Source organism: Lithobates pipiens, unplaced genomic scaffold (assembly GCF_037356315.1).
Source record: "Lithobates pipiens isolate NorthernLeopardFrog02 unplaced genomic scaffold, aLitPip1_a1.2 Scaffold_25, whole genome shotgun sequence".
Taxonomy (NCBI): domain Eukaryota; kingdom Metazoa; phylum Chordata; class Amphibia; order Anura; family Ranidae; genus Lithobates; species Lithobates pipiens.
The window spans coordinates 82,936,416-82,949,008 of record NW_027507787.1 but is presented as its reverse complement, the minus strand read 5'-3'; the positions used below and the strand labels follow the sequence as shown (position 1 = coordinate 82,949,008).

The window sequence follows — 12,593 nt, the reverse complement described above, 5'->3', positions numbered from 1 at the left end:
GAGTTATTACATTTATTGTTTGATTTAAACCTTTCTTTGGGCGGAGCTGGGGCTTTTCATGGTGTCCTGGCTCTTTATGTGATTCTGGGTTTGCCAATATACAGTGTCATTAGAAGTAGGTTGAGAGGGAATACTGGGCTTTTTGTAAAGACCGTGTCCTGCCTCTCCATTCATTTATTCTCCATAAGACCCTTTTGTAATGGAGACCTGTTTTCTAGGTAGCGCCAATTAACCCGATAATATTCTAATACTTTCACTCTTTAAAAGGAACCCTACTAAGGGGTTTCCTTTTTGTCCGGGGGGCAGCAGCCTATGTAGTGTTTTTACATGCAGGTACGTTATATTCATACAGAGCTTTTTTGATTTGGTTTAAGCCTCTCCTGGTGCTGAATAGCGCGGTTTTTATATAGATCTTTATTTTTCATTATAACCCTGCTTTAAACTTCTACACAACTTTATCCCTGACCTGTCTGGTGTGTTCACTGGCCTTCATGATGCTGTTTGTTCACTAATGATGCGTACACACGATCGGACTATCCGGCGGACCAGAGTCCGCTGGACAATCCGCCCATGTGTGGGCTCTGGTGGACTTTTTCTTTCCAAAAGGCTGGCGGACTTAGAAAGACGTTTTGACTCAAAATTGTCCGGTGGACAATTCGCCTGTCTGTGTGCTAGTCCGCCGGACTTTTGAAATGAACGGACTTGCCCACACGGAGAAAAGTCAGTTCATTTTGAACGTGGCTCCAGGTAGACGGAACTAGCAAAGGAAGTCAATGTCGCTGCCTCCGTAAGCGAGATTGACACCCCGTCACCTGGTATGGATTTAAAGGGGAAGCCCTACGCCAAAAAAACGGCGTGGGGGTCCCCCCAAAGTCCATTGCAGACCCTTATCCGAGCACACAGCCCAGCCGGGCAGAAAAAGGGGATGGGGACGAGCGAGCCCCCCCCCTCCTGAGCCGTACCAGGCCTTGTGCCCTCAACATGGGGGGTGCTTTGGGGAGGGGGGGGGCCTTTTACTTTTTGCTATAATACAAATCCCCCAAAAATATATAAAAAAACATATTTTTTCCTGAGTTTGGCCGATACGTATTCTTCTACATATTTTTGGTAAAAAATTGCAATAAGCGTTTATTATTAATAAGGCTCCCGCTGTGTGACGCTTCTCTTCCTCTGACACTTATATAACACCCGGTGACCCCGCCCCCCTATGACGCACAGTTCTGTTATATAAGTGTCAGAAGAAGAGAAGCATCACACAGCGGGAGCCTCCCACAGATGAGGAGCGGCTCGAGAATGAAGCGAGGAAGAAGAGACGCCGTGGAGGAAGATGCTGAATGAGAACACCGAAGCAAGAAGCAGAGGATCGGAGGAAGAAGAAGATGGAGGAAGGAAGGATGAAGGAAAGAAGAAGGAAGAAGACCAGAAGAAAGAAGATGAAAGAAGATTTTAATAAAGGAATTGTCAAAAACTGTCTCTTGTCATTTTTAACACATTTGTCACTTTTTTGGTGAAATGGTACCATTTCACACAGGGGGGAGGCTGAGATCTGGGGGTCCCCTTGTTAAAGGGGGCTTCCAGATTACGATAAGCAGCCCGCCTGCAGACCCCCACAACCATCGGGCAGGGTTGTGGGGATGAGGCCCTTGTCCTCATCAACATGGGGACAAGGTGCTTTGGGGGGGACCCCAAAGCACCCTCCCAATGTTGAGGGCATGTGGCCTGATACGGCTCAGGAGGGTGGGGGGCCGCTCTCTTGTCTTCCCTCTTTTCCTGTGGCCTGCCAGGTTGCGTGCTCGGATAAGGGTCTGGTATGGATTTTGAGGGGGACCCCCATGCCATTTTTATTTTTTTGGCGCGGGGTTCCCCTTAAAATTCATGCCAGACCTGAAGGGCCTGGTATGGATTTTGAGGGTGAACCCCACACCTTTTTTTTTTTTTTTTTTTTTTTTGGCGCAGGGTTGCCCTTAACTGCTTAAGGACCGCCTGTTGCACATATACGTCGGCAGAATGGCAAGGCTGGGCACAAGCACGTACCATTACGTTGCTCTTTAAGTGCCCAGCCGACCCGGTCCTGAGCTCCGTGACCATGGCCACGGGACCAGCGGACCCGATCGCCGCTGGTGTCCCTCGATCGGGTCACACAACTGAAGGACAAGGAGAGGTCTGTGTAAACAAACCACTCCTCCTGCTTCCTACTGAGCCTGTCACTGATCATCTGTTCCTTGTTATAGGGAAAGACTATCAGTGACGTCAGACGCCAAGCCACTCCCCCTACAGTTAAAAAAATAAAAACACACACACACTTAACCCCTCCCAGCCCCCTAGTGGTTAACTCCTTCACTGCCAGTGTCCTTTACACAGGGATCAGTGCATTTAAATAGCACTGATTGCTGTATAAATGTCAATGGTCCCAAAAATGTGTTAAAAATGTCCGATGTGTCCATCATAATGTCGAAGTCACAATAAAAATCGCTGATCGCTGCCATTACTAGTAAAAAAAATTAAATAAAAATGCTATAAAACTATCCCCTATTTTGTAAACGCTATAACTTTTGCGCAGACCAATCAATAATCGCTAATTGAGATTTTTTTTTTACCGAAAATATGTAGAAGAATACGTATCGGCCTAAATTTAAGGAAAACTATTTGTTATATATATTTTTGGGGGATATTTATTATAGCAAAAAGTAAACAATATTAAATTTTTTTCAAAATTGTCGCTCTATTTTTGTTTATAGGGCAAAAAATAAAAACTGCAGAGGTGATAAAATACCACCAAAAGAAAGCTCTATTTGTAGGAAAAAAAGGACGCCAAATTTGTTTGGGAGCCACGTCGCACGACTGCGCAATTGTCAGTTAAAGCGGCGCAGTGCCGAATCGCAAAAAGGGCCTGGTCCTTTAGCTGCAAATTGGTCCGGGCTTAAGTGGTTAATATCCATACCAGACCTGAAGGGTCTGGTATGCTCTTGGAGGGGAACCCATGATGTTTTTTGTTTTTTTTAAATTAAAGTCGCCTGGCCTGGGGGCGACTTAAAGTCGTGTTGTAAGTTGCCCCAAGTCGTGTTGTAAATCTCCCCAAGTTGCGCTGTGATTCACACTCAAGTTGTGTCCAAATTGCCTACCAAAGTTGCGCTGGAAGTCGTGTTGCCCCTGTGTGAGTGGACTGTTAATGATACGGCGTGCGTTATTATCAATGGGAGATTATTATCGCGTGCGCCGGCATATTATCTGTTGCGCTTATGAGTGTGCCCGTTCGTACGCTCACTCAATAATTTATCTGCCGCACAAATTGAGGTATGAACCAGCGCAGCACATTAATCTTAGTAAATCAGCCCCATTATCTAAATAATTGTGTTATTTTTATTGCCATGCGTCTATTTTTATTTCTTCCAGACTGTGCAGTTATTGGTAACAGTCCTCCTTTGTAAAATGTTAACATGTTTTATCTCTGCAATAAGTAATGATAAGCCATCCATCCCAAGATCAATTAACTGTTAATTCACATACACTGCAGCAATGCCTTAAAGTAAATCCTTAATGAAGTTATTTAATTCTTCATATTTAGCAGGTTTACCACCTAACCCTCCCCCTCCTCTTCTTGGGGCCCCTACCGGTGGTCCTGGCTCCTTCCTTCACGCAGAGTATCCACCATAGCACGCATCTTGCTACGGGGGCACTCATGCAGGCTTGCTCCTGTCCATAGAGATGCAGAGCTCAGCTCCACCCCAGCCCCCACTCCCTCCTCACTGGCTGTAATGGACTTCAGTGGCAACCAGTGGCTCCCACTCCTGTCTTTGAGCTGACGAGGAGGGAGAGCGAGGAGACCGCTGCTCTCATGCACATCACTGGATAGAGATTGGGCTCAAGTAAGTATAAGGGGAAGCAGGGGTAGAGCTGCACTCAGAAGGTTTTTTTTACCTTAATGCTGAAAATGTTTTAAGGTGAAAAAACCATTAAAATGCTACTAAAGTTTCAGATTAAAAAAACAAAAAACAAACATGTCATACTTACCTACTCTGTGTAATGGTTCTGCTCAAAGCAGCCCAGATCCTCCCCTTCTCAGGTCCCCGTCTGCACTTCTGGCCCCTCCCCCTGCTGAGTGCCCCCATTGCAGGCCGCTTGCTCTGGGGGCACGTGTGTGTTCTTGCTCCCAAGTCACCTCTGTGTGTCTATAAGACACTCAGAGCGTAGCTCTGACTCACTCCCTTCTCACTGGCTGTAATTGATAGCCTGGGAAGCCATTAGCTCCCACTGCTGTATCTCAGCAGTTGAGGAGGGAGAAACCCAGGAGAGCCTCGGCTATCATGCACATCGCTGGATTGAGATGGGGCTCAGGTAAGTAATGGGGGGTAGAGCTGCACATTGAAGTCTTTTTTACCTTCATACATAGAATGTATAAAGGTAAAGAACCTTACTCTTTACAACCACCTTTTTCAATGCCAAAAATTGTTGGCCACATAAACAGATATATAGGTGTCATAGTTTTTGACACAATAAGAAGATATAGTAAGCATTGCTTTTTTACTTAGAAAATTGACCAGTCATAAGAGAAGGCAAGATTAGTTATAGCTTTTTCATTGTGACTTCTTCTGCTGACCAAATGACCAGAAGTGACACAGACCATCTCTGGGCCATTGATGTAGGACCATGACATACTGTATACTTGTATATGTATGTAAGCAAAAGATATTAAAGTTTTCTATACTGTAGGGCAATCTTTCTCAAGCTTTTCAACACAGCAGAACCCTTGAAATAACGTTCCAGTCCCAGGAAACCCCTGAAAATGGCTATATCTACAACTCATGATACATTAGTGTGATGGACAGTGGAAGGAATACTCCTTACAGATGGCTAAAATGAACAGTGGTATCAGTGGGAACGTATCTGAGAGGCAGAAATTGTTCATTGCTCAAGAAACCCCTAGTAACCTCTGGAGGAACCCTTGGGTTCCAAAGAAACCAAGTTGAAAAACCTGCTGTAGACCTATTGCAGAAACATAGGATCCAATTTGCATAACATGTGAATGTGACCGACACTCATTGTAGACAGTTCACACATGTCTGGGGCAGCTGCAGTGCGGTTTTGAAAAAGGTCCTGTACGTTTTTGGGTCCGATTCAGGTGCGAATTCAGGCAAAGATTTGCATTTGAACCAGTGAACAGAAACGCACCACAATCTGAACTGCAAACTCTAGCCAGACATGTGTGAACCCAGCCTCGATAACAATTACACCTGTATTTAGGGTGTAACATGTTACTAAAGAGCACCCGCCCGAACCTCCCAAACCACCCTCATGACAGCGGGTGTAGGATCTTTTTCCAGCACCCGCAGTCACAATTTAAAAACATTGCGGTTGTGTGAGGCTCCGCCCACACAGCCGCATCATTCATTCACAGCGATCTGTGAATGAATTAACTACAGATCCCATCTTACACCGTGGCAGGTTGCTTGTAGTTTTCCTGAAAATCAGTGGCCTGTATGGGAGGTACGGACAGACAGCTGTACTGAGAGTCTGCAGGCCCCTAACATCGCACCTTTTGATCACAGGTGCAATGCTCTGCAGGCCACTGAAAAACAAAATAATAAATGCACATTTTTTTACCTGCAAAAATATGTCGTTCAATTTTTTATTTTTTGTTTTTAAAGGAGAACTTATCGTTTAACAATAAGATTAGTAACAAGTATTTAGCACCACAATTCTAATAAACAGAGAAGTATTGAAGTACTGTTCCGTAGAGCATAAATATGCATAGACTAGATTATTTTATCTGCTTTGTTTCACAGATTACCAAATAATATAGCTCAACATTACATAGATATGTTTGTGTATATGCAATGGTTTAAGGAAACCTAATGTAAACTTTACAATATTTGCTCTCCCTTAAACTAACATCCTTTTCCTCCCAGTAACAGCAGCTCTGTCTTACACAGGCCAGCCATAGGGGCTCTGATAAGGCTGTGTTCCTGAGCGCAGATTCGTTGTGTAGGCTGCCAGCAGCTTAGCTTCCTTTAAAAAATATTCCTTTTTTTTTTCCTCTGCAGGCTCTCCTCAATAAGTTTAGTGCTCACCACACAGGAACAGGCCCTCACATTGTCTGCTGACCTTTAACATTTCCACAGTAGCTGGGAGGGATTGTGCGTTTTTTCCGTTCTTTGTTAAAAAAGTTCCCCCACCCCTAGTTTTAAACTTGAAGGCAGTTCAAAGGGGTTTCTTAAAGACTCTCAGTAAGCACTTAGAAGCTGAAGCGGATCTGTGTGTGGAAAATAGAGGACCATGGCAGAAAGGCTGTGTGCTTTAATAAGTCTTCTAGGGCTGATCAGTTTGGTCACCACTACTTTGGTCAAGCCACATATCTATACCGCTGGATCTTCCCATATAGCCTCAACACTTGAAGTGCATGGGATATCTACCTTTGCTCATGGTCTACCTGGACATGAGGACACGATTGAGAGCAAGGATGTTTTACACCATGGCAATGGACATTCACCAAAAACAAACCTACCTGACAGCCGAGGGACAAATTCTTCTCCTTTGACAGGACCAACTAAACCAAAAAGAGGGTAAGTGACATTCTTAGTGAATCAGGATATTACAATTTTTATTAATTAAGTAGATGATAATCACTTAGTAAATTGAATGCTTGTAATTAAGGCGAACCTGCATTCAGTTTGAAAACTCTAACTATATGCGACAAAAAAAAAATGTATTTTTCCTAGCACATTGGGTATTCAAAGGGAGCACAGGCTCACATTAATTATGAATATTGAGTTCATGTGTGTAAATATATATATATATATATATATATATATATATATATATATATATATATATATATGAGACGTGGACTGGAAATAAGGGTTGGTAATACTACTTAACAACTAAGACAGAATCTAAAGACAAATTTGGTCCAGTTGACATAGAGTGAAAAGGACGGCTGATACATTGTTATAATATTAAGTCCTCACATAAATGCACTGACTTCGGTCTAAGGCTGCAATTTCCCTTTTGTGATGTATGTGGGACATTTGTACCCTTACATGGTTAAGAAACACCTTGATCACTTCTAATTGAAAATGATGTCATCATTGACAGTTATAAATTCACTTCAGAGTTCACATCAAGCATAACTGGGACAAATGGGCATTACAAATCTTTTAAAATGAATGTAAGAGCAGTTGCAAGTTTATATTTTTTTATGAAAAAACAATATATATGTTTCTATACATTGAGATAAATGTGTTATTAATAAATGTGTTATCTATTTAACAAAGAACTGAAAAAAATTAAATTTTAATTTAAAACTTATTTTTCTAACTAATAATTTTTATATTAAATGAGAAAAAAGTTAGTAATTGCCACTGGAATAGAAATTAATAATAGAAGTGACGTTCGCAAACTTTTGGATGAAATTCAGTGACATTCCAGAACGGTGTTGCCATTTCCGGGATTTGCCTAATCTTCCTCTGCAGGAGAGGGCTGATAGAACTGAAGTATAGCTCTGCCTCTGAGTTTCTTTCCAGTAAAAATGCATTATATGTATCATTTTTACTAACTGCACAATTAAAAACCATAATAATGTGCCTTTTTATTCTGTCCCTGATAGCTTCCATATTTGTTCCATTTACAATTTTTTTTATGCAAAACCTTAACAGTTGGGGGAATTACATTTTTGCTTGCTAATGCAATAGATTCAAGTAGTTCTTGAAGTGTAACGTTAGGTCAAAAATAAAAAAGAACAAACTGGTAGGATCTTTAATGCAGAAGAGACATGAATCTAAATACATTTCCGCATGTGCGCAGGAGTACCGTCATCCTCACCTAGCCAATGAAAGCGCCTAGTGATTGAGACCTGGAAGCCAGCTGTCTGAAGGTGTCAGAGGCCAAGGGGAGGAGCAATTCAGGGATACCACATCGCTGTAGCTGTGATGAGTATAGTTCCGCTATAAGTGGAACTAAACCCCCGTTTGACTTTTTAAAAAAAGTTACATTCTTGGAATGCCAGGAATGCTAACTGTCACATTTTCTTGTGCTGTCAACCAAACTGTCAAACCATCAAATGGTTGGTGTCATAACAGATCACAGGTGCAACACCATGGCAGTTCCAGATCAAACAGAGGCCACAATGGCAGTTTCCTTGGCTGAAAAGGATAGGAAGGTTTAGTTCTGCTTTAAGTGTACCAATTTAAAATTGAATTGCTATGGCTGCATAAAAATTAAAAAATAATTACCAACAGTTCACAGATCAGCAAAATGAATGTAGTTAAGGCCCATTTTTACTTGGGGTACAGAGACGCACTGGTGCTCAGATTGGGGCTCAGAGTAAAGGGTAAGACATGTTTGTGGGTCATGGTTTCTAGGACAGTGTCAGCTGAGGCTGCACAGATTTGTTGGTTGTTAGGACGCAGGCCACCAGCATCCAGACAACCAATGATGCAGGGTTTAGCACTGACATTGGGCAGAGTCCAATGGGAATGCTAAGACACTAGTACCTCATCTTTTGTAATTGACAGCAGATGGCAGTGGGTGGATTTCATAATCACTATTGGGCTGTCTAGTAGCTATGGGATCCATTCACTGCACCTGATGAGCAACTAGTCTCTCAGCCTCCTTTGAGCCTTTGCCAACTCAACAGTGGAGCAGATATTTTCCCAGAAGGGAGGGTCACACCCATCCTCATATATGATCTGGGATCAGAGGACAGTGGTGTGTGTGTTTTGCTCCTGTAGTAATACAAATCCCAGCACAACAAAGCACAAATCCTTGTACTTACAGTTCTACATAACCTAGAAATAAAAATGTAAATAGTTTTGGAGTACCATACAAAATGTAAAAGAACAAGTTAAACGAGTAGAAATCAGCTGTACTGAAAACATGAAAGTGCCCATTCTACAGGGCTTACAGTAGAGCAATGGTCAAACAATCTAGTAGACCTGATGGCAACCTCTGATAGACTAGTTCTCCATCAGGTTCACAATCTTTTTGATTGACAGTGGTTGGGAATTGCAAAGGTGAGCCCTGACATTCCCCCACCGCATGGAAGGGGGGCCCACTGCAAAACATCCCGGGAATGGTGGGAAGGGCCCCAGGCCCAGAGAGAAGAGCCCTGGCCAGGGGTCTGGGGAACCCTTCCTGATTTCTTTCACCGGGGCCCTGAAGGTTCTAGTTATGCCTTTGACTATAGATCTCAATTGGACATTAATGCAACTCAATAATACTCAATTTTTTTGCCAGCAGTTTAGACATTAATGGCTGTGTGTTAAGTTATTTTGAGGGGACAGCAAATTTACACTGTTATAAAAGCTGTACACTTACTTCTTTACATTGTAGCAAAGTGTAATTTGTTCAGTGTTGTCACATGAAAAGATATAATAAAATAATAAAATATTTACAAAAATGTGAGGGGTATACTTATGTGAGATACTGTGTGTGTATATATATATATATATATATATATATATATATATATATATATATATATATATATACTGTATGTAGCCTCAGCTGCATACAGTATACAGTGCTGGGTTCCTACAGTGAGACAGGGACTTCCTGTTGCTCAGCTATTCACATGAAGCTTTGTATTCTCTTAATGAATACCTCTGAATGGCTGAGGTGGAGAAGCAGGCGGATGATGTGACAAACGTACCCAAAAATGCTCCAAAAATAAATGTATCCAGTTATGTCCATCCAGTTATGTGAATTATCACCAATTTACTGTTTGGAATTCCCAACAACTCAACATACACATAGAGAACACAGAACCTCTATAGTGTAAAATGGCTACCTTTTGCCAGCTCACTTTTAGATTACATAATGGGGTCAATCTGTCCCTGCTACTCAACACGTTTCGTCATGTGTGGCTTCAACTTTTCTATCTCTCTTTACTCCTCTAGTACTATACCACATCTCTTAACTGGCAGTAAGCATGCATTTGACAATTTCTAAGACCCATTTCACACTGGGGCAGCGGGTCCATTTGCGGTAAAACGCCGCTAGTTTTAGCTGCGCTTTACTGTTTTAGCAGTGCTTTTTGGCCACTAGCGAGACACTTTTAACCCCCACTAGCAGCTGAAAAAGAGTTACAAGTGCCATGTTGCGGCTCTTCGGAAGCACTACTCATACAGTGCTCCTACACCACGCCAAAGTTGCTGCTTGCAGGACTTTTTTTCCCATCCCGCAAGTCCACTGCCCCAGTGTGAAGGCAGTTTTCAGGTGCTTTACAGGCGCTATTTTTAATGCTAAAACATCTGAAAACTGCATCAGTGTGAAAGGGGTCTTGCAATAAATTGTGGTGCTTAACCGCTTGCCGACCAGTGCACGTTGATATACGTCGGCACAATGTACGTCCCCTTTAAGACACGGCATTGTGGGTGCGTGTGTGCTGGCTGGGTATTCCTTGACTGTGCCCACGGGTCCCACGGACTCAATGTCCGCCAGGGGCCCTGCGACTGTGTCACAGAGCGGAAGAACGGGGAGATGCCTTTGTAAACAAGGCACTTCCCTGTTATGCATAGTGACATGACAGAGATCACTGCTCCCTGTCATCTAGAGCAGTGATCGCTGTCATGTAAGTCATAGCCCATCCCCCCACAGTTAGAATCACTCACTAAGACACACTTAACCCCTTGATAGCTTTCTAGTGTTTAACCCCTTCCCTGCCAGTGTCATTTACACAGTAATCAGTGAATTTTTATAGCACTGACCGCTGTACAAGTGACAATGGTCCCAAAATAGTGTCAAAAGTGTCAGATGTGTCCACCTTTTTTTTTTTTGTGTGTCCACCTTAATATCGCAGTCACAATAAAAGATCGCCGCCATTACTAATAAACAAAAAATTTATAATAAAAATGCCATAAATCTATCCCCTATTTTGTAGACGTTATAACTTTTGTGCAAACCAATCAATATGTGCTTATTGTGATTTTTTTTTCCCCCAAAAAAATATGTAGAAGAATACATATCGGCCTAAACTGAGAAAGAATTTTTTTTCTTAATATATATTTTTGGGGGATATTTATTATAGCAAAAAGTAAAAAAATCGTTTTTTTTTTCTAAATTGTCATTCTTTTTTTGTTTACAGCGCAAAAACTAAAAACAGCAGGGGTGATCAAATACCACCAAAAGAAAGCTCTATTTGTGGGGAAAAAAAGGACGTCAATTTTGTTTGGGTGCAACATCACACGGCCGTGCAATTATCAGTTAAAGTGGCGCAGTGCTCTAGTCAGGAAGGGGGTAAATTCTTCATGCACTGAAGTGGTTAAAGTGTAAGTTTAATCTAAATTTAAAAAAAATCAGACAGGCCATTGTAAGGCCATTACTTACAATGCCTTGTCCTGCTGACTTCTCTAATAGCTGAAATCCTTTTCTGTTAATCCCGCATATACCCCCACCGCCATAACCTTCCCAAAGCCGATGTAGCTGTGACAGGCATTCATCAAGAGTGCCAGACTAAGCCCACCCTTTCAACCCATCTCCCCTATTAACAGAAGCTTTACTATAACTTCTATGAATGTAACACAATCTATGAATGGAAAATGGGTGGATGATTGAAAGGTCCTCCCCCTCCATTCATAAGTGATGTTTCATTCATAGAAGCTATAGGATGGCTTCTTTGAATGGTTGAGTTAAGCGGAAAGGGCAGGCACTGTCAGGCACTCTTGATGAGTGCCCGGCACAGCTCCATCAGCTCTTCTAGCCCTCTCCACACCTGAAGAAAAGTTAAAAGGAACTTCACAATTGACCAAACACTTATATAGATTTTGCGTTTGGGGTGGGGTTAATGAAAAAATAGGAATTGCACCCAAAACTAGAACTTTTGCCAAGTTGTTTTTTGCTCTCTGTATCTCCCGTTCAAAAATTTTTATTTTATGTTAAAATAAATTACATGTACAGAATATAAGACAAATTATGTGATACCAGAAATAAAAAGTAGACACATTGAAATACGGATGATACAAAGCAAAGAAGAATTTCAAGATATTCTCGTGGGAATGACAATAAATGGCCTTTATATATTTTAGAATTTGAAAACATTCTTATAGCTGAGTTTTAAACATTTTAATCCCAAGAAAATATAAATATGTCTAAAAGAAAATATATGATTTTAAAGTTTTGACCATAACTTCTAAAGTATGTTTATAGTAAGTATTATATAGTAAGGGAAGAACATAAAAGGTATATAGGAGGGGAAGGGGAGGGATTAATTCTCCAGAGGAGGTTTTATATATCATCTAATGTTGTAATTCTATAAAAAATCTTAATCACCATAACAATAAAACTCGGTTGTCAATATTATCTGACGTATAATATTTAATCCAGGGTTTCCATATGATATCAAACTTTGTCATCTGGTTTTTATCTATAGCGTCCATTTTAGCATGGATGAAAGATTGATTCATTCTACGTTTGGTTTCTGCAATATTCACCACATCTGTTTTCCACGCATTGGCTATAGTCTGCTTTGCGGCTATCAGGAGTGTAAGAACTAATTTGAATTGTTTCTGATTCAGAAAGGCTGGTTTTAAATTAAGGAGAGCTATAATTGGGTCTGGAAAAATTGGACAATCATTTTGTAATTATCAGAAAGATCTTTT

At 41.4% G+C, this 12,593-nt stretch overlaps 1 protein-coding gene across 2 annotated transcripts in view; it reads left to right on the top strand.

The window, feature by feature from the left end:
- Nucleotides 1-6,075: 6,075 nt before the first annotated feature.
- MMRN2 (multimerin 2) overlaps nucleotides 6,076-12,593 on the top strand; it is a 65,066-nt gene continuing 58,548 nt past the window's right edge. Inside the window, exon 1 of one of the 2 annotated variants that reach the window (XM_077454612.1) lies at nucleotides 6,076-6,560. In XM_077454612.1, the coding sequence (XP_077310738.1) occupies nucleotides 6,274-6,560 (287 nt within the window). In that variant the 5' untranslated portion in view covers nucleotides 6,076-6,273. The remainder of the gene's footprint in view (nucleotides 6,561-12,593) is intronic. The other variant, XM_077454611.1, reaches the window with a different exon arrangement.